At 44.5% G+C, this 26,494-nt stretch overlaps 1 protein-coding gene across 2 annotated transcripts in view; it reads left to right on the forward strand.

Moving 5' to 3' along the window:
• ARMC8 (armadillo repeat containing 8) overlaps positions 1–26,494 on the forward strand; it is a 191,650-nt gene that overhangs the window by 13,234 nt on the left and 151,922 nt on the right. For both annotated transcript variants that reach the window (XM_030208942.1, XM_030208943.1), the window contains exons 4-7: positions 9,119–9,261; positions 9,387–9,484; positions 12,238–12,330; positions 19,401–19,481. In XM_030208942.1, the coding sequence (XP_030064802.1) occupies positions 9,119–9,261; positions 9,387–9,484; positions 12,238–12,330; positions 19,401–19,481 (415 nt within the window). The remainder of the gene's footprint in view (positions 1–9,118; positions 9,262–9,386; positions 9,485–12,237; positions 12,331–19,400; positions 19,482–26,494) is intronic.

The following is a 26,494-nucleotide window of genomic DNA, read 5'->3' on the forward strand; positions in this document are numbered from 1 at the left end:
CGTCTTTTCTAGCAAGAATGGCTTTGGTTTTCTCACCAGATTTTATTCTGTCTCTTCATCAAACTTATTTATTAAAATAGAGCCAAGCTCACGATTCTTCTAACCCTGTTCCTTTTATTCCTTGCTCTACTCATTCCAAAAAGAACAGGAAGAAGTTCTTGATTCAGTCTATTAATGCAATTTAAGAAAGTGTTGAAAATCCATCCATTTTTGCAGGCCCTCTATGGTATTTAAATGAAGTTATCAATGTCCTTGGTAGGTGGGGAATTCTTTATTCACTTTTTTTTTTTGGGGGGGGGGGTGAGATTGTGGATGTTGTTTATAGATTGTTAGTTCTTTTTGTGTTAAATTTTATTTATGTTTTTTTGTTGCAAGCTGCTTAGTGTTAAGTGGGTTATCAGTTTTTAAAAGAAATTAACAACCCCCCCTGTTTACTAAGCCGCGTTAGCGGCTGCATTTCTCTAGTGCCAACACAGCCTATTCACTTTGAACGGGCTGTGTCCACATTGCCGTGCGGCATAGTAAAAGGGTAAATCAGTTCCTCTGTTTTCTGACTTTGCCTCCGAATCTTCTATTTTTAGGGATCTACTGGAAGAAGTAGTTCTCATCTGGACAGGAGTTGACCCAATGGTTCTTAGATTATTTCAAAAAGAGGGAACTTATTTAATTTTGAAATCTCTTGAAGATCTTAATATTTCTGCTCTTCAACCTTCAGTTATGCCTGTTCACAAAAGTCTGTCGAAAACTTTTCCTATCTATGAAACAATTCTGGAATTAATCTTAGCTGAGCGGGGCTATCCTGACTCAGGTCTTAAAATTGGCAGAGCTATGTTTTGTTTGTATACTTTACTTCCTGCTGGGAATGCCTCAAGAGTTGGCCTTTTGGGGTCCTGGTTCATTGTGTGCAGGGAGTGATAGGATGCTGTAGTAGCAGCTCTAACCAAGAAGACCGCTATTCCTATAGAAGGAGGTATAGCCTTGAAGAATTTGCAGGACTGCAAGCACAAATAATCCTTTGAGATTGATGCTGTCAGACATCAGACCTGCCTCAGTAAGCTCCCCTTTAAAAATAAGCTTCTGTTTAGAAACAAGATAGTTAAAGATCTGTGGGAATTGAAACCTCATAATCTTTGAGGATAAGTCTAAGTACTCCTCCACGTTTCTTCCAACAGGAGTTCAGAGATGTCAAATATTATAGGCCAGGTTGTTCAACCTATTCTCAAAAATGCTGTTTTCAAACAAGACAACCTTTCTTTCAAGGGGATAAGAGAGCAGGTTTCCAGGGATATCATTCCCAGAGTGCCTCAAAAGTTGGCTAGTAATGGGGGTCCAGGTCCATTCTGTGAAGGAAGTGCTAGGAGGCTATCTTCTGATTTCCCGCAGCAATGGGCCCGGATTACATCAGATCAGTTGGTTCTAAATATTATCAGGGTAGGCTACAAATATAGAATTTTCTTGCCCCATTGTAGCTTGTTTTCTTGGAATTTCCTTGTAGGAATCCATTAAAAAGGAAAATGGAGAATCCACCTTACTCGCTTTCAGAAATCTTGGGGCAGTTGTTTTGGTTCCCTGTCAATAACAGGTTAAGAAAGAGAATTCCTTTGTCCTATTCTGGATCTCAAGAAGGTGAATTGTTGTCTAAGAGTTCCACATTTCAGAATGGTCAAGGCCAAGGTCAGTTTTATTTGATATATCGCCAATTGTAAAAACAGCTAAGTGGTTTATAAAATTTAAAATAAAAGGGGGGTGGCTAGTCATAAACTCCCCCCCCCCCCAAAGGACTATAACACTTCAGTGCATATCAAAAACAGCACCCAAAAAAGAAAATTGGGGGTAGAATTATAATTAAATATAAGAAAAGAAAAGGTGAGGGCCAAAACAAAATGCATGAGCACACCAGTGTCGTCATTTGAGCCATGACCCACCATGGCCAAAAGATATATTTATTTAAATGCTGATAAGCTTCCATTATCTGGTTAGTGAAGGCCAGGGAAACCTTGCATTTGCAGTTCGCCCAGGGGAGTTTCTGTCTTCTTTACATCTAAAAGAGGCTTATTTTCACATTCTCATTTGGCATTCGTACCAGAGATATTTCTCAGATTTACAATTTTGCTCTTTCAAGAGCAATATATTTTGGTCTTGCAACAACTCCCATAATTTTTCCAGGGTCATGGTAATGTTGCCTGCCTTTCTTCATCAAGGAGTAAGAATCCTCTGATTTAATTAGTTAATCAGAGCTTCTTTGGATCAGGAATGCCTAAGTACTACAGCCCAAGTTCTGCAGCTTCTGCAATCTCTGGGTTAGGTAGTCAACTCTGAAAAGACAAACTGCCATACCCAATCGCTAGAATATCTGGAGGTTCTGTTTGATACTGCTCAAGGCAAAGTCTTTTCTCTGACTCACTGGATGCAGAAGCTTTGATCTCAATTCAGACTCTTCCAACAGCAGAACCCTGAAACCTGGGACTACATGCAAGTTCTGGGATCTGTGGCAGTGACGTTGGATGTTCTGTGGGTGAGAGCTCATGTAAGACCGAGAATCACTTTACAGTCATTGGGTCACCAGTTCTTTAGTCTTACCACCACCACTTTCTCTGGACTTTGCAGGGAAAGACTAGTATGTGTTGATTTCTTTGTTCAAGCAGTTTGTTAAAGGAAGTTCCCCTGTTTCTCTCAGATTGGGTGGTAATAACTACAGATGCCAGTTTTAGGCTGGGGGGCACATTTTAGAACCACTTAGCCCAAGGCAAATGGTCACTGAGGGAAGCTTCTTGGTCAATCAGCAGACAAGCACAGAACAATTTGCAAGGCCCTGCTAAGCTTTGTTGGTCTCCTCTTAGGGAGGTCAGTTCGTGTCTTATCAGACAATGTAACAGCAGAAGCTTATATCAACAAGACAGAGGGGAGCATGGAGCCCTAAACTGACTTTAGAAGCACGTCTCCTCTTCAGCTACAGTGGTGGAAATAAGTATTTGATCCCTTGCTGATTTTGTAAGTTTGCCCACTGACAAAGACATGAGCAGCCCATAATTGAAGGGTAGGTTATTGGTAACAGTGAGAGATAGCACATCACAAATTAAATCCGGAAAATCACATTGTGGAAAGTATATGAATTTATTTGCATTCTGCAGAGGGAAATAAGTATTTAATCCCTCTGGCAAACAAGACCTAATACTTGGTGGCAAAACCCTTGTTGGCAAGCACAGCGGTCAGACGTCTTCTGTAGTTGATGATGAGGTTTGCACACATGTCAGGAGGAATTTTGGTCCACTCCTCTTTGCAGATCATCTCTAAATCATTAAGAGTTCTGGGCTGTCGCTTGGCAACTCGCAGCTTCAGCTCCCTCCATAAGTTTTCAATGGGATTAAGGTCTGGTGACTGGCTAGGCCACTCCATGACCCTAATGTGCTTCTTCCTGAGCCACTCCTTTGTTGCCTTGGCTGTATGTTTTGGGTCATTGTCGTGCTGGAAGACCCAGCCACGACCCATTTTTAAGGCCCTGGCGGAGGGAAGGAGGTTGTCACTCAGAATTGTACGGTACATGGCCCCATCCATTCTCCCATTGATGCGGTGAAGTAGTCCTGTGCCCTTAGCAGAGAAACACCCCCAAAACATAACATTTCCACCTCCATGCTTGACAGTGGGGACGGTGTTCTTTGGGTCATAGGCAGCATTTCTCTTCCTCCAAACACGGCGAGTTGAGTTCATGCCAAAGAGCTCAATTTTTGTCTCATCTGACCACAGCACCTTCTCCCAATCACTCTCGGCATCATCCAGGTGTTCACTGGCAAACTTCAGACGGGCCGTCACATGTGCCTTCCGGAGCAGGGGGACCTTGCGGGCACTGCAGGATTGCAATCCGTTATGTCGTAATGTGTTACCAATGGTTTTCGTGGTGACAGTGGTCCCAGCTGCCTTGAGATCATTGACAAGTTCCCCCCTTGTAGTTGTAGGCTGATTTCTAACCTTCCTCATGATCAAGGATACCCCACGAGGTGAGATTTTGCGTGGAGCCCCAGATCTTTGTCGATTGACAGTCATTTTGTACTTCTTCCATTTTCTTACTATGGCACCAACAGTTGTCTCCTTCTCGCCCAGCGTCTTACTGATGGTTTTGTAGCCCATTCCAGCCTTGTGCAGGTGTATGATCTTGTCCCTGACATCCTTAGACAGCTCCTTGCTCTTGGCCATTTTGTAGAGGTTAGAGTCTGACTGATTCACTGAGTCTGTGGACAGGTGTCTTTCATACAGGTGACCATTGCCGACAGCTGTCTGTCATGCAGGTAACGAGTTGATTTGGAGCATCTACCTGGTCTGTAGGGGCCAGATCTCTTACTGGTTGGTGGGGGATCAAATACTTATTTCCCTCTGCAGAATGCAAATAAATTCATATACTTTCCACAATGTGATTTTCCGGATTTAATTTGTGATGTGCTATCTCTCACTGTTACCAATAACCTACCCTTCAATTATGGGCTGCTCATGTCTTTGTCAGTGGGCACACTTACAAAATCAGCAAGGGATCAAATACTTATTTCCACCACTGTAGGTGGAGAAGAACCTAGTCAACCTCTCAGCAACACACATAGCGGTAGTACAAAATCGACAAGTAGACTTCCTCAACAGTCATCTACTAGATCCATATTCAGTCTATTGGTAAGCTGCTAGGAGGTTTCAATCTTGGATCTTTTGTTGACTAGGAAGAACACCAATTCCCATGATTTTCAGTTGTTGGAAGGAGGTCAGTTCAGAAGGTCTAGACTTGCTGCCCCAAACTTGGCTGGTGACAGACCTGGTTTATGTGTTTCCTCCTTGATCAGTGATAGGTCGAGTACCTTGTTATATTACAAGTTATCCAGGCCAGGTAATTCTGATTCCCTCGGATTGGCCCAGGAAAATATGGTATGCAAAGCTAATACATCTTCAACTGGACCATCCCATTCTCCTTCACCAGGGAACAGTATTCATGAAGGATCTCTCACCTTTTTTTTTTTTTTTTTTTTACTGTAAGGCACAAAGGGTACCCTGACATTGTCACTACCATTCTCCATCAAGCTAGGAAAGACCTACTTCAGGGGCTTATGCAAGAGTTTGGAGGATATTTGAGGTCTAGTGTTCCCTCAGGTGTATATCTCCTTTTTAGTTGTCTGTTGCCAATATCTTAGGCTTTTTGCAGGAGAGGCTTCAGATTTTAGCCCTTGGTTCTCTGAAGGTCCAGCTGACAGCCTTTCAGTCCTAGCTTTTTTCAGAAGTCGCCTAAAAATACCCTCCTTTGCCTCGCATCTGGATGTAGCTCGTTTCCTTAAAGGAGTTGGATGGCTTTGTCCTTTTTGTAAAACTTGTCCATACTGGAATCTGAATCTGGTTTTGAAATCTATTCAACAAGACCTTTTTGAACCTTCGAAGAGAGCCTCCCTCAAAGACTTTTTTTTTTTTTAATAGCAGTTTCTTCAGCTATACGTGTATCAGAACTTCAGGCTCTCTTGAAGGGATTTGCTTCTTAAATTTACTGAAGCTGAAGTATCTTTTTGTCAGGATTCTTCTGTTTTTCCGAAGGTTGAAACCATCTGTTGACCTCCCTTCCTTTCACACAGAAGATTGCAGTTCTATTTTTCTTTGCATTTGCTAGATGTCAAAAGAGCTTGAATGCATTAACTAGATATACTAACAAATTTTGTAAATCAGAAAAATTATTTGTTCTTTTTGTAAGGTCAAAAAGGGTGCGGTGACTTCTACGGCCACTATTTCTTGCTACTTAAAAGAAATGATCTTTTCAGTTATCTTTTGGCAGGTAAACAACTTCCGACATTGGTGAAAGTGCACTCTATTAGAGGTACAGCATGTCTTCTTCCTTATCAGAATATAGTGCAGTTTCCCTTTGTAGATATTTGTAAGGCAGCAAATTGGTCCTCTTTTCACACTTATGCCAAGCATTATTTCTTAGATGTTGTGGCCAGACAAGATGCAAACTTTGGGGCCTCGGTCATTAGAGCAGGGATGAAGGGGTTCCTTCCCATCTTAAGGATTGCATTGTTAGAGGCCACAAGTTCCTGGACTAGTTTGGTACTGGCACTAAAGATGGAGAAATTAGGTCCTTACCTGCTAATTTCTTTTCCTTTATTTATTTATTTGTTACATTTGTATCCCACCTTTTCCCACTTATTAGTAGGCTCAAAGTGGCTTACATAGTTCCAGAGAGGTGGTTACAGACTCCGGTGTGAACAAATACAGTATAGGGGTACTATTACAGTGACAAAAACAGTAAAGAAGTATTGGTAAATAGGTTGGGGTGATACAGACAAAGTGTTAGGGTGTGATCATGCGTCGGGGTTGAATACTGTCCGTTTCCTGATTAAAATGCCATATTTCATTATTCAGTATTTATGTCAGATAGTGTGGGGTATGCCTTGTTGAACAGGTGAGTTTTTAGGTTTTTTCGGAATTATAGATGATTATTCGTAGGTTTCAGGCGTTTGGTAGAGAATTCCAGAGCTGTGTGCATATGTAAGAGAAACGACGCGTTTGTTGATTTATACTTCAGGCTTTTACAACTTGTGAAGTGAAGAGTTAAGTACGTTCTGGCTGATTCAGTTGTGTTTCTAATTGGTAAGTCGATTAGTTCAGAGCTACACCATGTATTATTCTGTTAACAAAGGTACAAATCTTGAAAGCGATACGTTCCTTGATTGGTAGCCAGTGTAGTTTTTCCCGGAGGGGTTTTGCGCTTTCAAATTTAGATTTTCCATAGATAAGCCTGGCTGCCGTATTCTGAGCAGTCTGTAGTTTCCTTAGGATTTGTTCCCTGCAACCCGCATATACTCCATTGCAGTAATCGACATGTGTTAATACCATTGTTTGAATCATGTTGCGAAAGGTTTCCCTTGGGAAGAATTGTTTTACCCGTTTGAGTTTCCACATTGTGTGGAACATTTTCTTTGTAATGGCAGTGGCTTTAGCGTTAGGTTGCTGTCAATAATAATGCAGAGGATTTTCAGGTTATCTGAGATTGGAAGAGTGTGTTCCGGGGTATGTATGGCTGTGGGGCAGTTTGTAAAATGTTGAGATGAAAGAATAAGGCAGTGTGTTTTTTCTTTATTGAGTTTTAGTTTGAATGTCATAGCCCAGGTATCCATTAGGTGTAGGCTGTTTTTTTATTATATTGGTGATTTCTGAAAGGTTCGATTTGAAAGGTATGTATATTATGACATCATCCGCATACAGAAAAGGGTTAAGGCCTTGATTGAAAAGAGACTTGGCTAAGGGGGTCATCATTAGGTTGAAAAGGTTGGGTGAGAGAGGTGATCCCTGAGGTATTCCGCAGTCAGTTTCCCAGGGTGGAGAGATGTTGGAGTTTGACTTGATATGACCTTGTGGTTAGGAACCCCTTGATCCATTTATTTATTTATTGCATTTGTATCCCACATTATCCCACCTCTTTGCAGGCTCAATGTGGCTTACAATAAATCATGGATAGTGGAAATGAGAGGAGAATTGACATTTAGTGTTACAGAAGTATTTTGGGTAGCATGGTAATGGAAAACAAGATAGTGACATGACATAAGGCATTCTTAACATTGCTAGATATGTATGTGGATTTCACAAGTTTTGGTCTTTGTGGTATATCTTGTCGAAGAGATGGGTCTTCAGCTGTTTGCGGAAGTTGGTCAGTTCATAGGTCGCTTTTAGGTTCCGTGGCAGTGTGTTCCAGAATTGCGTGCTCATATAGGAAAAGGTTGATGCGTGCATTAGTTTATATTTTAGGCCTTTGCAGTTAGGGAAATGAAGATTAAGGATTATGCGAGATGATCTTTTAGCATTCCTGGGTGGTAGGTCGATCAGGTCCGACATGTAGGCTGGGGCCTCGCCGTGGATGATTTTGTTTACTAGGGTGCATACTTTGAACGTGATGCGTTCTTTGAGTGGTAACCAGTGTAGCTTCTCTCGTAGGGGCTTTGCGCTTTCGTATTTTGGTTTTCCAAATATGAGTCTGGCTGCTGTGTTCTGGGCTGTCTGGAGTTTTTTGAGTATTTGCTCTTTGCAGCCAGCGTAGAGTGTATTCCCTCCGATTCCTATCCTGTTGTTTACTTAGTAGTATATTGTGGTCTACCATATCGAATGCGCTAGACATGTCGAATTGAAGTAGGAGAATGTTTTTACCTATTGCAATTTCTTGCTTGAATTTAGCAAGGAGAGATACTAGTATAGTTTCTGTACTATGGAGGGGTCTGAAACCGGATTGTGATTCATGAAGTATTGAGAATTTGTTGATATACTCCGTGAGTTCTTAGCCTCACTGAACCAGTCCAGATACCCACCTGTAATGATTTTCTTTCAGATGATTTTCTTTTCTTATAGTTCTAAGTTCTCAAGTTCAGCAAGAGTTTATTATGCAGTTCTATTCATTTCATGACTTTCTTCTGCTTAAACAAAGTACTGTTATGCTTTCCTGTGCTTCAGTGAAGAAAACACGGCTCGCTTCTGGACACCTCTTAGTATTGCGCTGCAGCTGGTCAGCTGATGCCTCCCCATAAATAATAATATTCTGACCTTCTTTGTGATTTTCACCCATTTTCATATCATTTCTGATTTAGATCCAGGAGTCTAAACTAGGCATTGCGTTTGGTATCTCCAATCCCATTTTGAAGACAAATGCTATCTCTGGAGACTTTCCCCATTTCATACATCAAACAGTATTATATAGTTTTAATATAAAATAGACACAGGCCTCAGAAAACACTTTTGCCCATTTCATACATGCTGAAAATGTCTAGACTTCTTTTCTTAACTCGACAACTTTCATGTAGAATTTCTTAGGTGCTCAGTCAGACATGTGAGTGGATTTAAAAGACAGAACCATTGCATGATTTGCTAGCAACCCTGACAAATTTTATTCATCTTTGTTAGATTAATTTATGCCCTTTTACTTGTGAATACCTCTGCAGACTTTGCATCATCTCACATGGAGGTACCCATTGTGGCCAATAATTGGCACTTTAAATACATTATGGAACCTGTCTTCTCTTTAGTATTGGGAGTTTTTGGCAGGGTGCTTTTGCTTGGTTTCATTTGTGGTTTCTTGTTTAATGTGAACATTCATTCCATTAATTCCCTTTGACAGGTTGCTGTATTTGCTACAACAAGAGACTTCAAGCACAGAGCTGAAAACAGAATGTGCCGTTGTGCTGGGGAGCCTTGCCATGGGCACAGAAAACAACGTTAAGTCTCTGCTAGACTGCCACATCATCCCTGCTTTGTTGCAAGGTATCTTAGCCTTTAGCTGCCACAGTATGCACGTGCTTTTTTTTTTTCTTTCAATTTGTCATTCTTTTTTGCAAATTGTTGAACCACATAGTGAACTGAATAGTAAACTTAATTTATGCTAACAGGATTACTGTCATCAGATCTGAAGTTTATTGAAGCTTGCCTCAGGTGTCTTCGCACCATTTTCACAAGCCCAGTCACTCCAGTGGAACTACTGTACACAGTAAGTTCTATGTTGTTTTTAGCACCGACTTATTCAGTGCAGCAAAAAGCATCTTTATTGCTCTGTTGCCTTCAGTTTGTGGTTGTATTAGCCTTTTGACGCAAACTAAAATCATGTATATTCTGCCATTGGAAATTCTTACTTTGGAGAGAACTACATGTTACAGTTGTCCATGCCTTGTCTTCAGAATCAGCTGTATAGTTGTTGTCTCTCTGATTTATATTATATATAAATCATTTAATTGGGTCTTGAAGTCTTAAATGGTTTGGGGCTGTGACAGCTATTTGCAATATCTGCTGCTGTGTTTACTAAGATAGAAAACTGGTTAGTCAATTTTTGCATTTCAGAAATCTTTATTTGTCATGCCACATGTTTTATGGACATTTTATCAAGTGGAATGAACAGTATAATTCCCCTCGCAGTCTATCAATTACCTAATGTGCTGATCTGGAAATGTGTTCCTTATGAGGCTTATTTTCAAAGCACTTGGGCCCCTGTTTACGAAGCCCTGCTAGCAGCTGGCGGTGCGGTACTGCTGACACAGCCCATTCGCTTTGAATGGGCGGTGTCGGTAATGCCGCATGGCAGCCACTAGCGCAGCTTTGTAAACAGGGGAGGTTAGACTTACAAAGTTCCATAGGTTACCATGGGGCTCATTTTTGAAAGAGAAAAACGTCTAAAAAGTGGCATAAAGCAGCATTTGGACATTTTCTCACAAAAACGTCCAAATCAGTATTTTCAAAACATGTTTTTAAACATTTTTCTATTAAGTCCGTCAGAAATGCGCTGAAATCACAACGGGGCATGTCGGGGGCATTTTGAAGGTGAGATTAGGTCGTGCCTAACACTTGGATGTTTTACAGCCATAATGGAACAAATCAGAAACGTCCAGGACTAAAACCAAGATGTTTTGGTTTAGATCAGTTTTCAGAATGATTAAGGCACAAAAAGGTGCAATAAATGACCAGATGACCACTGGAGGGAATTGGGTGAACACCTAGGTCACTGACCCCCCTCCCACCCCCCACAAAATGTGAATAGAAATATGACTTACCAGCCTCTATGACCGCTATAGAAGTTAAAGTCAGGTCTATTAGAGCAACATGCGGGTCCCTGGAATAGTGTAGTGGTCGGTGCAGTACACAGTGGGGTACCCAGGTCCCTAGCTCCCTCTACCTGCCACACTTAGGGTGGAAACTGTGACCCCTTCCAAGGTTACCAAAACCCTACAGTTACCCACATATAGGTGCCCCCTTCACCTTGTGTACAGTGAGGGACAGTGGATTTTGGGTGGGTTTTGGAGGGCTCAACAGACAAGATAAGGGAGCAAAGGTGAGATGTGTACCTGGGAGCATTTTTATGAAGTGCACAGAAGTGCTCTCTAGGGTGCCCCATTGCTCTCCTGGGATGTCTGGGGGACCATTCTACTAAAAATGCTGGCTCCTCCTACATCCCAATGGCATGAATCTCTACGTTTTACACCTATTCATTTTTTTTTCAAAAATGAACCAAAAAACAAAACGTCCAAATCACAAAACCTTGTTGAAAACAGTATTTTCGAAAAAAAGATAAGACGTTTTTCTTTTTTGAAAGTGACCTTCTTTCCTATTCGGATTTTGGACATTTTGTGCACAATGTTCAGAATCGGACTTAGACATCATATTGAAAATGCCCCTTCATGTAATTTTGTAAGTGTAAGTGCCTCTTTGTACCCTAGTCAGCCTTCTCCTTTCCAAACACACTCATTTACACTAAGTTTCTCCAAAGCAACCCATGTGGAAGACTGCTGCACTTTTGTTCTCAGTGTTAATACCCAGGCTCATGCTGAAGGACACTAATAGTTGGTGGTTGGTTCTTCTACCCCTTCCATATCAAATCTTTCATTCTGTGTAGAATTTTCAGGTTGTAATTGATGAAAAATAACATAAATTCCCACAGTGAGAAGTAGCTCTAGAGCCAGCTGAGGTTAAGCAAAATCTCATCTTTCATTGAATTTATGACGTTTAGAGCTGAGAGATTTTAGCAGGTTGTAGAGAATGGCTTAGACTCTCTTACCTTGGTCCATCAAGTTATGCAGGTAGAACATGCTAGTTTTCTTGCAACAGGTGTCACCTAAATTCTGGAACCATTATTTTGGTGAAAATATTTTTCATCAAAAGTATGACATTTATTCTTTCTGAAAACATGCAAGTTCTATTCTCAAAGATTATATCCACACAGTAGCGATAGTTTTCTTTTTATGATATGAATCGGGATTCCTAAACTTGGCTTATTTGTAGTGAATATATGCATGAGGCAAATATACTTACTATGGAGACCTAAAGTATGCACATTTCTCTCATGCATCATCTTTGTGGGGACAGATTGAGTATCTAAATTAGATGGTTTACTTATCATCGGTTCACAAGGAGCTCATCCTCTCATAATGAGTAGCAGCAGTTTTATAGTAGACGGAAGGAGCCAGATTGTCGTTCTGTTTTAGTGCATGTGGTTAGTTCCATTTACCATTCTGTTGTAGGCCATATTAGTGCAAAGTTCTGTGAGCTATTATTTTTTTGCAAGAAGGAAAAAATTGGCAAGTGTAAGCAAGTTCACTGGAAGCACTGTGGGGATAAATCTATATGATCACCTGACTATGGGGGAGGTAGCAGAAGCCATGATTTGAGGGGGTTCTAGTAATTCGCCATCTTAATTGTGGCATTTTATGTCCTTGGGTTTTACAGGTATTCTTTTGTTTTCCATTACGTTTCCAGGATGCTACAGTTATCCCACACCTCATGTCATTGCTTAGCAGATCTCGATATACACAGGAGTACATCTGCCAGATCTTCTCTCACTGCTGCAAAGTAAGGAAAGGGAATATTTTTTTTCTCTTAAGAGATTCTGTGTGATTACTCTTAACATTTTGTTAATGCCATTTTTTTTTTTTTTATTTAAATGAAGTCTTTATTAAACAATAAGAAAATACAATGAACTCTGAAATCAGAACTACAGTACACTTGTACAGAAGTATAATGTCAAACAAAGCAACAGAGTCTCGCACATTGCGATTCTAAAATCCACCAGGTTTACTTCGCCTTAAACTTCGTGATTTTTTTTTTTTTTTTTTTTTCTCCCCCCCCCCCCCCCAATTACCCCTTCCAACCAATCCTCAAGGAAGCTCTCAATTCCCACTTCTATACAATCACTGCTGCTACTCCATTCCACTTTTAGTAGCATCAAGAAACGGGTTCCAAGTCAAGTGCCATTTACTTATCTGATGTGTTCGCTCCGCTCGGAGTCGCTCCATCTGGCACACATACCGTAATTTATTGCACCACCTTGTCACAGAAGGGACTCCCCTCTGTTTCCACTGAGATGCAAGTACCACTCTCGCTGCCCCAACAGCATGACGCACCAAGTCCTGCTGATAGGAATTTAGGCCCTCCGCCCTTACAGAGAAGAGAAAAATCTCAGGGGCCCACTGAAGTCTGCATCCCAACCAGGTCTGCATTCTACTATGTATCGCTCTCCAGTAGGCTCTGGCTTTAAGGCAATTCCACCACACGTGGCCCATTGTTCCACGATTCCCACATCCCCTCCAACACAATCCCGCCGAAGACGGGTAAATCTTCTGCAATCTATCCGGGGTTAGATACCAACGGTACAGAACCTTCACTGCATTCTCCTGTGACAGCACGTGAGTGGACACCTTCGCCACCGCCCTTTCTATCTTCCCCCATTCCATCTCCCCTAGGTTAACACCCAGCTCTATGTTCCAACTTTTCCTGTGACGACTATAGCTCTGGACCTGGGCACCCACACTTCTATACAGACAGCCAATCAGTCCTCGGGAGGTTTGTAGTTTTTCACAAATATCTTCCAGTGGTAGAGTGTCCCTTTGCATTACTGATCTAACTGCCTTTGTTCTAAAGAAATGAGACAATTGAGTATAACCAAAGGCATCCACCCGCATACCCGGGCACCTTGCCTGCAGCTCTTCTAGTGATATCAGAGAGCCCTGTTCAAATACTTGACCCCAGGTTTTGATCCCCTCCTTATACCACCTAGTGAAGACCCCTTCTACTTTCCCTGGCAGGAAGAGGGGATTGTATGCTATTGGTGATAACCTCGATAGGACACACTGACGATTGGGGAACAGACTATCCCAGTAATGCAATGTAACTCCAACTGACGGACAGGACTCTTCTTCCATCTCCCGGAACGCCCTCGGAAGCCACATAAGCGCTGCTAATGGTACTGTGCCTACAGAATACTGTTCCAGCTGTACCCACTGTCTATCTGGGTAATCTTGAAACCATTCGACCGCAGCTTTTCCCTGTGCCGCCCTATAGTACCAGAGAAGATTAGGGACACCAAGCCCACCCCTCCTCCTACTCTGATAAAGGAGCGCGCGCGAGAGCCTAGGCCGCTTACCCGCCCAGACGAACCTCACTATACGATCCTGTATAGAAATTATAAATCGCCTGGGCATCATCACAGGCAGCACCTGAAATAAGTATAACAGGCGCGGTAGAATATTCATTTTAATTATGGCAATTCTGCCGAACCAAGAAACCCCTAGTTCCCCCCATCTCTCCAGGTCAACTGCAATGTCTCGAACCAGATCTTTGTAATTAGCCTGGAATAAGTCTGAAAGTTTGGGGGTCAACTTCACTCCCAAATAAGTAATATGACAATTAGCCCACTTAAATGAGTGCAACTCTTTTAATGTCCCCACCAGCTCTTCAGGAAGCGTTACATTTAGAGCTTCGGACTTTGTCATGTTCACCTTGAATCCCGAGACCGCTGCATACTCATCTATAATACAATTAAGTCTGGGAAACGTGGTGAGTGGGCGGGTCACATACAATAGGACGTCGTCCGCAAAAAGGGCCATTTTATGCATTCTACCCTCCACCCAAGCCCCCGACATCTCCGGATCCAGACGTATCCGAGAGGCGAAAGGTTCCATGACCATTGCGAATAGGAGGGGGGATAAAGGGCAACCCTGTCGGGTGCCTCTGTGGAGTGGAAATAACTCCGAGTTACTGTCGTTGACCCGTACACATGCTCTTGGGGCGTAGTAAAACGCCTGTATCCAACTCCGAAAAGTCATCCCAAATCCCATGGCTTCCAGTACCCGATACATGTAGGACCAGTGGACCCTGTCAAAAGCTTTTTCAGCGTCCAGACTAAGCAAACAGAGTGGCTTTCGATTTTTCTTAGCAAGGTACATAAGGTCTAGCGTACGTCTAATATTGTCCATCGACTTACGATGAGACACAAAGCCCACCTGGTCTGGATGTATCAAGACCGGAAGCAAAGGCGCCAGGCGAGTTGCCAGCACTTTAGCTAAGATTTTAACGTCAGCATTTAGGACCGATATTGGTCTATAAGATCCACATTCAGTAGGATCCTTACCTGGCTTGGGAATGACTGCAATCCAAGCTTCCATCATAGACGGAGGTAACGTCCCCCCCACTCCCACCTGGTTAAACAGATCTGCAAGCAGTGGCGCCAATTCGGGCGCAAACCGCCTATAGAATTCACTAGGGAGCCCGTCCAACCCAGGTGATTTGTAAGAGGGCATGCCACTAATAGCCTTCTGAATTTCTATAGGAGTTACTGGTGCATCCAGCAATGCCCTTTGCTGACTAGTTAAGGAGGAAAGGTCACCTCCATCCAAATATTGCCCAATTTCCTCTGGGGTGGGGTTAATCTCCTGTGCGTATAGTTTCTGGTAGAATTTCCCAAAACATTCACGTATTTGTTCAGATTTTCCCAACATCTCTCCCTTTCCATTACGAACCTGCTTAATCATACGATCTACTTTTTGCCTACGTAGCTTAGTGGCAAGGAGACGTCCAGCTTTGTTCGCGAACTCATATGTTCCCAGCTTGTATTTTGCTTGCATCAGACTAAGTTGCTCTGAGTATATAGAATCTAAAAGCAGCCTCTCCCTCTTTAGTTCCTGCCAAGCTTGCGGTGACCTATTTTTCTTATGTTGCTCCTCTAGGTGATGGATTTTCTCCAAGCACGCTGCTATCTGCGCCCTACGTATCTTAGCGCGCCTGCTAGCTAATTGTAGGAAATATCCCCTGGACACTGCCTTCATAGCATCCCATACTATGGGCATCCCAGTTCCTTTGCCAATGTTAAATTCAAGGTACTCCTTGAGTATAGTCCTATACCCATCAACCACCTCCCCTTCCTGTAGTAGACTAGTATTTAACACCCATCTCTTTTCCTTCAATTCCGCCCTAATGGTAGGGAGGGAAACCCATACTGGAGCATGATCTGATAGTGTCACACTTTCAATGCCAGCCTCTGGTCCCCTCTCCACTAGATTTGCGTCCAGGAAAATGTAGTCAATGCGCGAATGTGTCTTATGAACTGGGGAGTAAAACGTGTAGTCCCTATCTGTCCTGTGTGTCAGTCTCCACAAATCCAGTGTGCCCAGGGAAGCGGCCATGGATGCCAACGCCTGCGATTCTTTATTGTCGTCCGCCCTGGGAACTCCCGAGCGATCTTGGCTAGTATTCATCACCGCATTGAAGTCCCCTCCCAATATCAGGGACCCCTTAACAAATGTTGCCAAGGTGTTCCGGACCCTCACAAAAAATTCTGCCTGACCACTGTTTGGGGCGTAGATTGAAGCCACTGTTAAGGCCACCTGATCCACTTTCATGTGTATAAATATATAGCGCCCTCCCGGGTCCCTTCTGACCTGTTCAACCTGCGCCGCCACAGAAGAATGCAGCAATATCGCCACCCCTCTTTTTTTGGAGCTCTCCGCAGAGGCAAAGTATGCCCCAGTAAAGCCCGGACAGGATAGGAGTCGTTCATATTTACGTCTCAGATGTGTTTCCTGAAGCAGGACCACGTGTGGTTTAAGCCTCTGCAGTTCTCTATAAAACCTCTGTCTTTTCTGAGGCATGTTTAGCCCCCTTACATTATATGATATTACTTTCAAATCAGCACTCATATCTACATGTAAATATGTTTCCTATTACCATTACCTTGCTCACAGTGCACTCTCCCTTTTAGAGCCTCCTCAATTGGTTGCAACAAAGCTGATCTTCTGACAGAGTTATTGATAAAACCCCAGTTATTCCCCATACCCTTCCCCCCCCTATCTCCCCATCCCCCCTTCCCTCCCCCCAACTCCCAAACATTCTTCCCAAACATAACCCCCACCAATCCGGGACCCAGGGCCCGAACTGGGAACATCCCCTCTGAAGTGCCCTACAGGAGATCCAACAGACCCCCCCGAGTCCCCGGCATTGCCCAGTACCCCCCCGCCCCTTTTTTTAATATTTCCACCCAGTCTCTCCATCCAATCTTCAAAACTCAAACCTTTTACACTTTAAAACAGGCTCCACAAAGTTCCAATAACAGAGAACAGATAAACACACATAATCAAAGAAGTAGATTGTCACCCCAGTAGAATATATCAGGATCCAAAGGATATCAAACATAAGCTCAGTCAAAGTCACGTCTTGAGGCCTTGCTTTTTAGTTTTCTGGGAGACTCTCTTCCATTGCTGCAATTTTTCTCGAGTAGAGGGAGCCAAGTCTCCCCCGGGGTTCGCCATTGTCGTCAAACCTGCCTCCTGTAGGAACTTCCATACCTCTGCAAGCTTTCGGAAGCGAAGTTGCTTTCCTTTAAACTCAAGGCTCAGCGCAAAGGGGAAAATCCACCTATAGGGGATCTTCTCCTTCCTCAGAATTTCCAGCGCGGGTCTCATCACACGCCTCTGCGCCAAGGTAAATAATGATAGGTCCTGGTACACGTACACTCGCTCCTCCTTGTATTCCACAGATGGAGTTTGGCGCGCTTTCAGCCAAACCTTTTCTTTAATCGCATAAGACGTAAATTTTACAATTATGTCTCTGGGTCTGTTGTCTTTAGGCTTACCAAGCGCCCGATGAGCCCGATCAAACAAAATAATAGCAGGCTCCATGGCTTCTCCCAGAATTGTCTCGCACAGGGATTTCACAATTGCAGGCACATCTTCCATGTTTCCATTTTCAGGAACTCCCCGAAATCTGAGATTTTGTCTCCTTCCGCGATTTTCCAAGTCATCAATTTTATATTGAAGTTCCTCTGTCTGATCCTTCAGCTGCACAAAACGGGTCTCCGCTTCCTCCGTTCTTTCAGCATTTTCATCCATCCGCTCCTCCAGGGTTTCAACTCTACCCCCCAGTTCGCGGAGGTCAATGCTGATGGCGTCCACGTGTTCAAGAATTTCTTGTTTGGACGCCGCAATCTCTGCCCTGATTTCCTTCAAGCATTTAGCCAGTTCTTTAGTCAGGGACGCTTTCGGGGAAGCTCTCCGCACACCAGCACTCGACGCAGCCGACTCGGATCCTGATGAGTGATCCGGGGCCGGTGACACGTGTCTCGATCGATTCTTCGCTGACTGTCTTGTCGAGCTCCGCTCTCCCTCACGCGTTTGGGACGCAGATATTTTGCTCATCTTGTTCCCTGATTCACTACTATTCTCCAGGAGCCGTTCCAGGACAGGATCAAGACCAAGGTTCCGCTTTTAAAGCAAATTAAGAGCAGGGAAGCACGGAGCTAAGGACTCAGGCGGCCATTCGACTCCGTGACGTCACTTCCTCCTGTTAATGCCATTTTAACTATGTTTGAACTGTATGTATGGAGCAAAATATGTATAATAGTGAACCCACTACAAGGTTCGCTTATTAAAGTATCTGCTACTCTCAGCCTTTTCTTCCTTTTTTAAAATCTGTTACAATTCTCTTTAGTGACTTACACAGTGTGTGTGTGTGGGGGTAATTTTATAAGTGACTTGAGCATGTAGAGCAGCCTTTTACATGCTCAATCAGGCATTTAGCAAAATTGTCCAAGTATAAAGGGACATAAAAGTTGGAGCTCAGAAAGTATATTGTTTACTTATATATGATGTACCCATATCCATTCCATGAAACAGAGAATGGGTTAGATCAGTATTTATGTACATATTTTATAAAATACAACCAAAACAACTCTCTATTACAAATTTACTTATGCAATTCAGTCAGGTCATCAGAAAAGTGAATCTTTGGACCATATCTCTATATAAACCAAAGTATATCACCACAACGTCTTCATAGATCCATTTTGTATATTGTTTCAAAATTTTTTCATTATACCTCTTTCTTTAAATCTTATGCCAGTTCCTATTTAGTGTGTCAATTTTAAGTATAGACTCTCAATGATATGACTAAGTAGCTAGCCTTCTTAGGCATTCTTTCATAAAATTATTCTCCACACACACTGTTTGGCTTAAAGAATTTATCTTCTAAATTTGAAATAATTTATTTTTAGATTGTCTTTCCAATTTTAATGTATGGAGGCTTACAAAAGTATTTTAAGGGTAAGAGTCATGCATTTGATATACTGCCTTTCTGTGGTACAACCAAAGTGGCTTTACACTGTGCCCATACTTGGCTGATCTAAGGGCAGTGGAGGGTTGTGACTTGCCTACGATCACAAGGAGCTGCAGGGGGAATCAAACCCAGTTCCCCAGGTTCTGAGCCTTCTGCATTAACCATTAGGTTACTCCTCCAATCACATGTCCTTTCTCTGAAGATTTTTTTATCTGACCGTGTATCTGAGGCAGTGGGAGGTAAAGCAGTTTGCTCTAGCTCACAATTAAGAATTGGTAGAAGAAGCGGAATTTAAACCCTGGTTTCCATGGTTAATTATCCATTGCTCTAACTTTCTAGGCTACTCCTAGGAGCAGGGTCTGACTTTTATATGTCTCTGTAAGAGAACATAATATTGGGAAGAGCGAAAGGAAGGGATTTCTGGTGGAATGTATTTTAGACTAGAGAAGATCTTAGACTAAAGCAGAAGATTGAGTTGAAGAAACAGTATTGCTGCTTTTCTAGTCCTGTTTGTCAGTAATCAATCTGTCTTTTCACAGGCCCCAGACCATCAAACAATATTATTTAACCATGGAGCAGTGCAGAATATTGCGCATTTGCTAACATCATCATCCTACAAAGTGAGATATTAAAACAACTATTTTTGTTTGAAGAAGTAAATGTATGGGTATCCTGAAATTAGCAATCCTGGAGAGTGCAATACAGTGGAGGAAGATGACAACTGTCTTGTATAAAGAATATCATCTTTCAAGTGGTCAGGATGTATGGCAGTTCTGCTCAAATCTTTTCCGGCCACGACCCCATGATTGAGGTCGCAGTGATGCTTGTGACCCTGCTAAGGCGCATCGTTAATGACGTACTTATTTAGTGCCTGCTCAAGTTGTGACCCCAGATACAGTGTGCACAACCCCGTTTGGGGTATCAACCCATAGTTTGAGAAGCACTGGTGTATGGTTTGAAACTGGGATATATCTTTGAGAGTGTGATGAGTGAGTATCACTTGCATAACTGAAATTGGAGATCAATATATGTGGGAAAGGGTGTGCATTGTCATGCGTGGCTCTGAGCTCTGGGAGAGGTATTTATCCAGGTTCCTATCAATGATATCACCCACATGTGCCTAGTTTTAATCCTGCTCTGTCAAAAAAAAAAAAAAAAAAAAAGCCTGGACCTGTCACACATTCCAAGGGGCTGCAGGTCCGGTGGACCCCCGGACTCTCCCCAAAGGCAAGACCCTGGTAGCCTAGTGCCGCCCCCCCCCAAGCCCCTACACTCCCCTGTACACTGACACGGGGGGGGGGGGGGGGCTGACCTGCAGACGTGAGGGCTAGAGGTCACTGGCCACCTGGTGGTCTGGCAGTCCCGAACCTTCTCCCCCCCATAACTTTAGATGCCAGAGGAGGGAGTAGCACTCCTTCCGCCTTCCAGCACCACCTGCAAAATGGTGGTGCCCTACTCAGTGCATCCTGGAATGTGCTGGACGGGGCTTCCATACCATATAAGGGAGTTTCTCCCTTATATGATATGGAAGCCCTGCCCAAAGCATCCCAGGATGCATGGGGCAGGGCACCGCCATTTTGGAGGAGGTTCTAGAAGGAGAAGAGAGTGCTACTCTCTCCTCCAACATCTAAAGGTATGGGGGAGAGGGTTCGGGGTTGCTAGACCACTGGGGTGGGGGATTCATGCTAGACCACCAGGTGTGGGCTGGAGGTACAGTGACCTCCAGCCCTCTCTTCTGTTGGGTGGGTGTTAGGGTGGCTGGAGGTCCAGCAGACCTCCAGCCTACCCACGTTGGTGTCTGGGGGAGGGTGTGGGGGTTTGGGGGGCATTAGGCCACCAGGGCCTTGCCTTTGGGGGTTCTGGGGGTCCATTGGACCCCCCCCCCCCGGACTAACAGTGGCAGCCTGAGCTAATAGTGATTGGGGGGGGGGTGGAAGAATAGCACCTTAACCCTAACGCTAGTTCCGAGCTGGCATAGGGTTAAGGCGCTATTCCACCTGTAAGATCAGAGTGCAGTGCTCTGATCTTATGGGTGGAATACCAACAAGCTACATTTAAATATAATTTAAATGAGCTCTGTGGTATTTCCTGGTACGCTCGTGCCAGATATCTCTGATCATGCTGCGCTGGTAAATGTAGGCTCTAGTCCGGCACTTTTAGCCTCTAGTTCCCACATTTTTTTTGTTGTTGTTACATTTGTACCTCGCGCTTTCCCACTCATGGCAGGCTCAATGCGGCAGGCAGTGGAGGGTTAAGTGACTTGCCCAGAGTCACAAGGAGCTGCCTGTGCCGGGAATCGAACTCAGTTCCTCAGTTCCCCAGGACCAAAGTCCACCACCCTAACCACTAGGCCACTCCTCCACTCCACTATAAATCACCTAATGTGCCAAAGTGATTGCCACTAGAAAAACTGATTTTAGTGTTAGATCATTCAAGGTAGCTTTCCATACAGGTTCAAATGGCACTGAAGTGTTCGATATTCTTCCACCTCAAAGGACCAGATTAAGACTCCATTTGGGACCCAGGCATTGTACCGAGGTTTGAGATGGTTCACCCCCTTGAGAAAGAGAACGACATTGGGATGAGAAACAAGGGAGGCATTAGCCAGCCTACCCCTATAAAAGGCAAGAGCCATCATCTGCACTCGAGAGAATTGAAGGCTAAACTTTTCTGCTGCCCCGCCTGCAAGAATGCCAAAAACTGCAGAAGAGAATAAAGGGAGAGAGAGCACTGTCACAGCACCAGGCCTCAAACCCGCGCAGTGGTGGGAGGCAGGGATAGTGCTGGGCAGACTTATACGGTCTGTGCCAGAGCCGGTGGTTGGGAGGCGGGGCTGGTGGTTGGGAGGCGGGGATAGTGCTGGGCAGACTTATACGGTCTGTGCCCTGAAGAGCACAGGTACAAATCAAATTAGGGTATACACAAAAAGTAGCACATATGAGTTATCTTGTTGGGCAGACTGGATGGACCGTGCAGGTCTTTTTCTGCCGTCATCGACTATGTTACTATCCAGCTTATAATCAAAAGTGATCGCCGGCCATTTCCCGACACAAATCGGGAGATGGCCGGCGATCTCGGAAAAGCAGCGAAATCGGTATAATCGAAAGCTGCGTTTTTGACAGCATCGCCGCTTTCCCGTTGCCTCGTTGGCGAAAGTTCAAAGGGGCGTGTCGCCGGCTAAGCGAAGGCGGGACATGGGCAGGCGTGGGCATGGCTACCAGATGGCCGGTTTTCGCCAATAATGGAAAAAAAAAAACCCGGTGATAAGCAGTATTTCGCCGGGTTTACTTGGTCCTTTTATTTTCACGACCAAGCCTCAAAGAGGTGCCCCAACTGACCAGATGACCACCGGAGGGAATGGGGGATGACCTCCCCATACTCCCCCCCACCCCAGTGGTCACCAACCCCCTCCCACACTAAAAAAATAAAATTAAAAACCTTTTTTGCCAGCCTGTATGCCACCCTCAAATGCTGTACCCACCTCCATGATGGCAGAATGTGTTCTATCCTCCGACAGCCTTTCCCTGGTTGTGATGTGGCTCTCGGGTGAGTGTGACACCTTTTCTGTTAGGTGCACTGCAGAGTCACATCAGCAATGCATTGTGGTGGGTGTAGGGTACTGGGCTGTGCTCCCATGGTGCTTTCCCCCCTGCTAACTGGGTCAGAGTGTGCCCTGTTTTACTTCTGTTAGTCCATGAGGTAGTGGCCATGTTTGTAAGCCAGTTTTAGATCCCTTTCATGTGTTAGCCACGTTAGAGAACTTAGTTCTTACCTTGAATGTGGCTGAAAGAGGGCATTGTACACCATTCTGCCAGCTCTGACCTACTGCTAATCTCAGTACTAGGAAGACTCTTTGCCAGTGGGGCACAACCTCTGATCTGCAGTTAACTGTGAGTAAACGTGCTTATTCAAATAAAGGACTTTTTCAAAGAGATTAGTGTTCAGGTGTCAACTGGTGTGGCAAGCTTATACAGCAGCAACAAGTCCTGTCCCTGGAGCACTTTTAGTGGGTACCGCAGTGCACTTAAGGCAGGTGGACCCAGACCCATCCTCCCCCCCCCCACCTGTAACACTTGTGCTTGTAATGGGAGCCCTCCAAAACCCACTCTACCCATATGTCTTGGGTGCCCAGTTGGTGTCCTGGCATGTCAGGGGGACCAGTGCGCTACAAATGCTGGCTCCTCCCACGACCAAATGGCTTGGATTTCGCTGGGTTGGAGATCGCCGATATTTTTTTCCATTATCGCTGAAAAACAAACTCGGCCATCTCAAACCCGGCGAAATCCATGCCATTTGGCCGGGCTAAACTGTATTATTGAAAAAAAAAATGGCCGGCCATCTTTTTCGATAATACGGTTCCGGCCAACTGTAGCACCTCCACCACTATAGATCGCCGGCGACCTATTTGGCCGGCGACGTTCGATTATGCCCCTCTATGTTACTATAAGCTGTTGACATAGAATGTTTCTTCTCCTGAAGCAGAGTGGCAATAACACTGTCAGAATAACCTTTCTTCCTAAGCTTCGACTTCTCAATAGCCAGGCCGTAAGACCAAAGGGAGAGGGATCCTCCATCAGAACTGTGTCCTGAGACAGCAGATCTGGAGAACTGGGTAAATGAATTGGCTCGTCCACTAAGGTGCAAACTAGATCCGCCTACTATGGTGGTCTGGGCTAATCTGGAGCTATCAGGATCACTAGGCCCCGGTGCTGAAGAATCTGGTGTAGCACCCCGCTGATCATCGACCACGGGGAAAAGACATAGAGAGAGCCATTTCCAGCCAAGGTTGAAGAAGCGCGTGAATCCCCTCCGAACAGTACTCTCTTCAGCTAAAAAATCTGGGAACTTTAGCATTGCAGCGAGTCACCATGAGGTCCAGAGCCGGTTCCTTCACTTGCGAGCCAACAGCTGGAAGACAGACTGAGAGTTCCCACTCTCCTGGATCCAGAGCAGTCCTACTGAGATAATCCGCTTGCACATTCAGTGTTCCCATGATGTGAGCCACCAAAATCTGCTGTAAATGAGACTTGGCCCAGTGCAAGAGAAACTGTGCTTCCTTTGCCAGTGAAGCGCTGTGCGTGCCGCCATGCCAGTTGATGTAAGCCACTGCCATCATGGTGTCAAAAAAAAATGCGAATTGGCTTGCCCTGCAAGAGAGCTTGGAAGGCCAGAAGAGCCATCCATATTGCCCTGAGTTCCAACCGATTGATCGGCCACTGTGATTCCGTGTCTGACCATCGACCTTGAGTGGAGTGTCGAAGACAGTGGACTCCCCATCCCATCAGACTTGTGTCTGTGACAACTACTGTCCAGATGAGTGAGGCTAGAGGAATGCTGTGGAGAAGGTTGCTGGCCTGAGACCACCAATCCATGCTGCCGTTTATCCTGGACGTCCATCGAAGTTGAAGATTGTACTTCTGAGACACCGGGAACCAATGAGTCAAGAGTGCTGCAGGGGCCACATGTGTGCTTGTGCCCACAGCATTACATCCACAGCTGCCGCCATAGATCCCAACACCTGAACATAATCCCAGACTTGCGGGAGGAGAGACTGAGCAGGGAATGAATTTGAGAGTGCAGCTTACTCTGTCCTTGCTCCATCAAGAAGACTGCCCTGCCTCATGTTAACACAAATTCCCAGATATTCTAGAGATTGCGTGGGAATGAGTTGACTCTTGGGAAGATTGATGACTCATTCCAAAGACTGCAAGAGAGACGTGCCAGAGGAAGCCCTGATCAACCAATTGTCCAGGTAGGGATGAACCCTGATGCCCTCCTTTCGCAAGGATGCCGCCGCCACCACCATAATCTTGGAGAACATCCAAGGAGCTATGACTAACCCGAACAGCATTGCCTGGAACTGAAAATGTTGCCTGAGCATGGCAAACCGAAGAAACTGCTAATGCAGTGGCCAAATCAGAATATGTAAATACGCTTCTTTGAGGTCCAGTGCCATGAATAATTCTCCGAGCTACACCGCCACCATGACTGAACGTAAGGTTTCCATGTGGGAACGCCTGATCGTTCTAAAGCAATTTACTTTTTGAGATCTTGAATTGGGTGGTATGGATCTCCCTTCTTGGGAACTATGAAATAAATCAAGATGGCCTAGACCCTGCTCCTGTCGGGACACTAGAACCACTACCCCCAACTGCTGCATGTCGCACAGCATGGAACACACTGCTGCCTGCTTATGCAAGGTGGTGCACTGGGATTCCAAGAAAAAAAATCTGCGACGGGGGAGAAATACTCTAACTTTTGTAGCTGTTTCGAATAACATTGAGGACCCACCGGTCCATTGTAACCTTGGCACACTCCTCGTAGAACAGGGCAGCCATCCTCCGATCAAAGGTGAGAAGTGAGCCAGGGACTCCATCATTGGGAGAGGCGAGATGTGACTGAAGTTCCGGCAGGCAGAGAGGGACCACGTTTGTCAGAACCAAAGGGCTGTTTCTGCTGTTATTTAGACCTCTGAACAAAATTAGGGCGGCCTGAACGATATCTCTTGGCTATCCTTAAAATGGAAGTGTGCCACACTGGACTTAAAGGAAGCCCGAATCTTATCCTTAGGAAGATGCTGGGACTTAAATCACCTGGATCCTTGAACAGTTTCTCCAAATCCTCTCCAAACAGCCCAGTGATGCAACCATTAAAAAAACATTGCATGATTACGGCCAGTCATGTGTGGCTGAGTCCCTAAGGAGGTCATAAGAATTGCCATGCTGGGTCAGATCAGTGGTCCATCTAGCCCAATATCCTGCTTCTAACAGTGGCCAAGCCAGGTCATAAGTACTGGCAGAAATCCAAATGGTGTCAACATTCCATGCTACCAATCCCAGAGCAAGCAGTAGCTTTCCCATGTGTCTCAATAGCAGGGTTACCTTATTCCTGTGTCACTGGGAGATGTCAGTCAGACCAGCGGTAAGGGCTCACGAGCGGTAATCTGTCAGCATGTGCCAACTGCTGATTACTGCTGGAAACGCCGAGTGTGGGAGGAAATAAATCATCCAAGTGTTATGGACGTGTGGCAAATCTGAAATTACCACCAGGGGTGCGGTAGCCTGGCAGTAGTGTCATTTTGAGGCACACTGCATGCACATAGAGCCTAACACGCCTTTGTGAAAGGGCCTCTTAGACTTTTGCCACCATCATTCAAGTTGTTGCCATTGCTACTTCAAAAGACAGAGAGCAGCATGGAACCTAGGATATTGATGGTTAGATCGTAAGAGACTGGGCACAAAGGAGCCACCTCATCCAAAGCTAAATGAAGAATTGAATTCCAGAATTCAATCTGATCTACCAGCAGAAGAACTCAGAAGTCTGATGAAAATGGAGCAGAATGAGAGATAAAAGCATCCTGCTGAAGATCCCTTATTTTTCAAAAAGCTCTCAAAAGGGAGCCATGAGAGGCAGAGAGAGAGAGAGAGGTGGGTGTGAGAGCCCAAGAGAATGAGACAAGAGAGTAGATCGCTGTACAGTTGACATAGAAGAAACAGGAATGATAACCAGCCCCATATTGCAGGCCAAATACTAGGTGGAAGTAATGAATGTTGGTGCAACTCAGAATCAGAAAGAAATGACAAAAAGTCTCAGGCTACAGTATCCTGGGGGGAGGATAAATGAGTACTAAAGT

This window comes from Microcaecilia unicolor, chromosome 7, assembly GCF_901765095.1.
Source record: "Microcaecilia unicolor chromosome 7, aMicUni1.1, whole genome shotgun sequence".
In the NCBI taxonomy this organism is placed as follows: domain Eukaryota; kingdom Metazoa; phylum Chordata; class Amphibia; order Gymnophiona; family Siphonopidae; genus Microcaecilia; species Microcaecilia unicolor.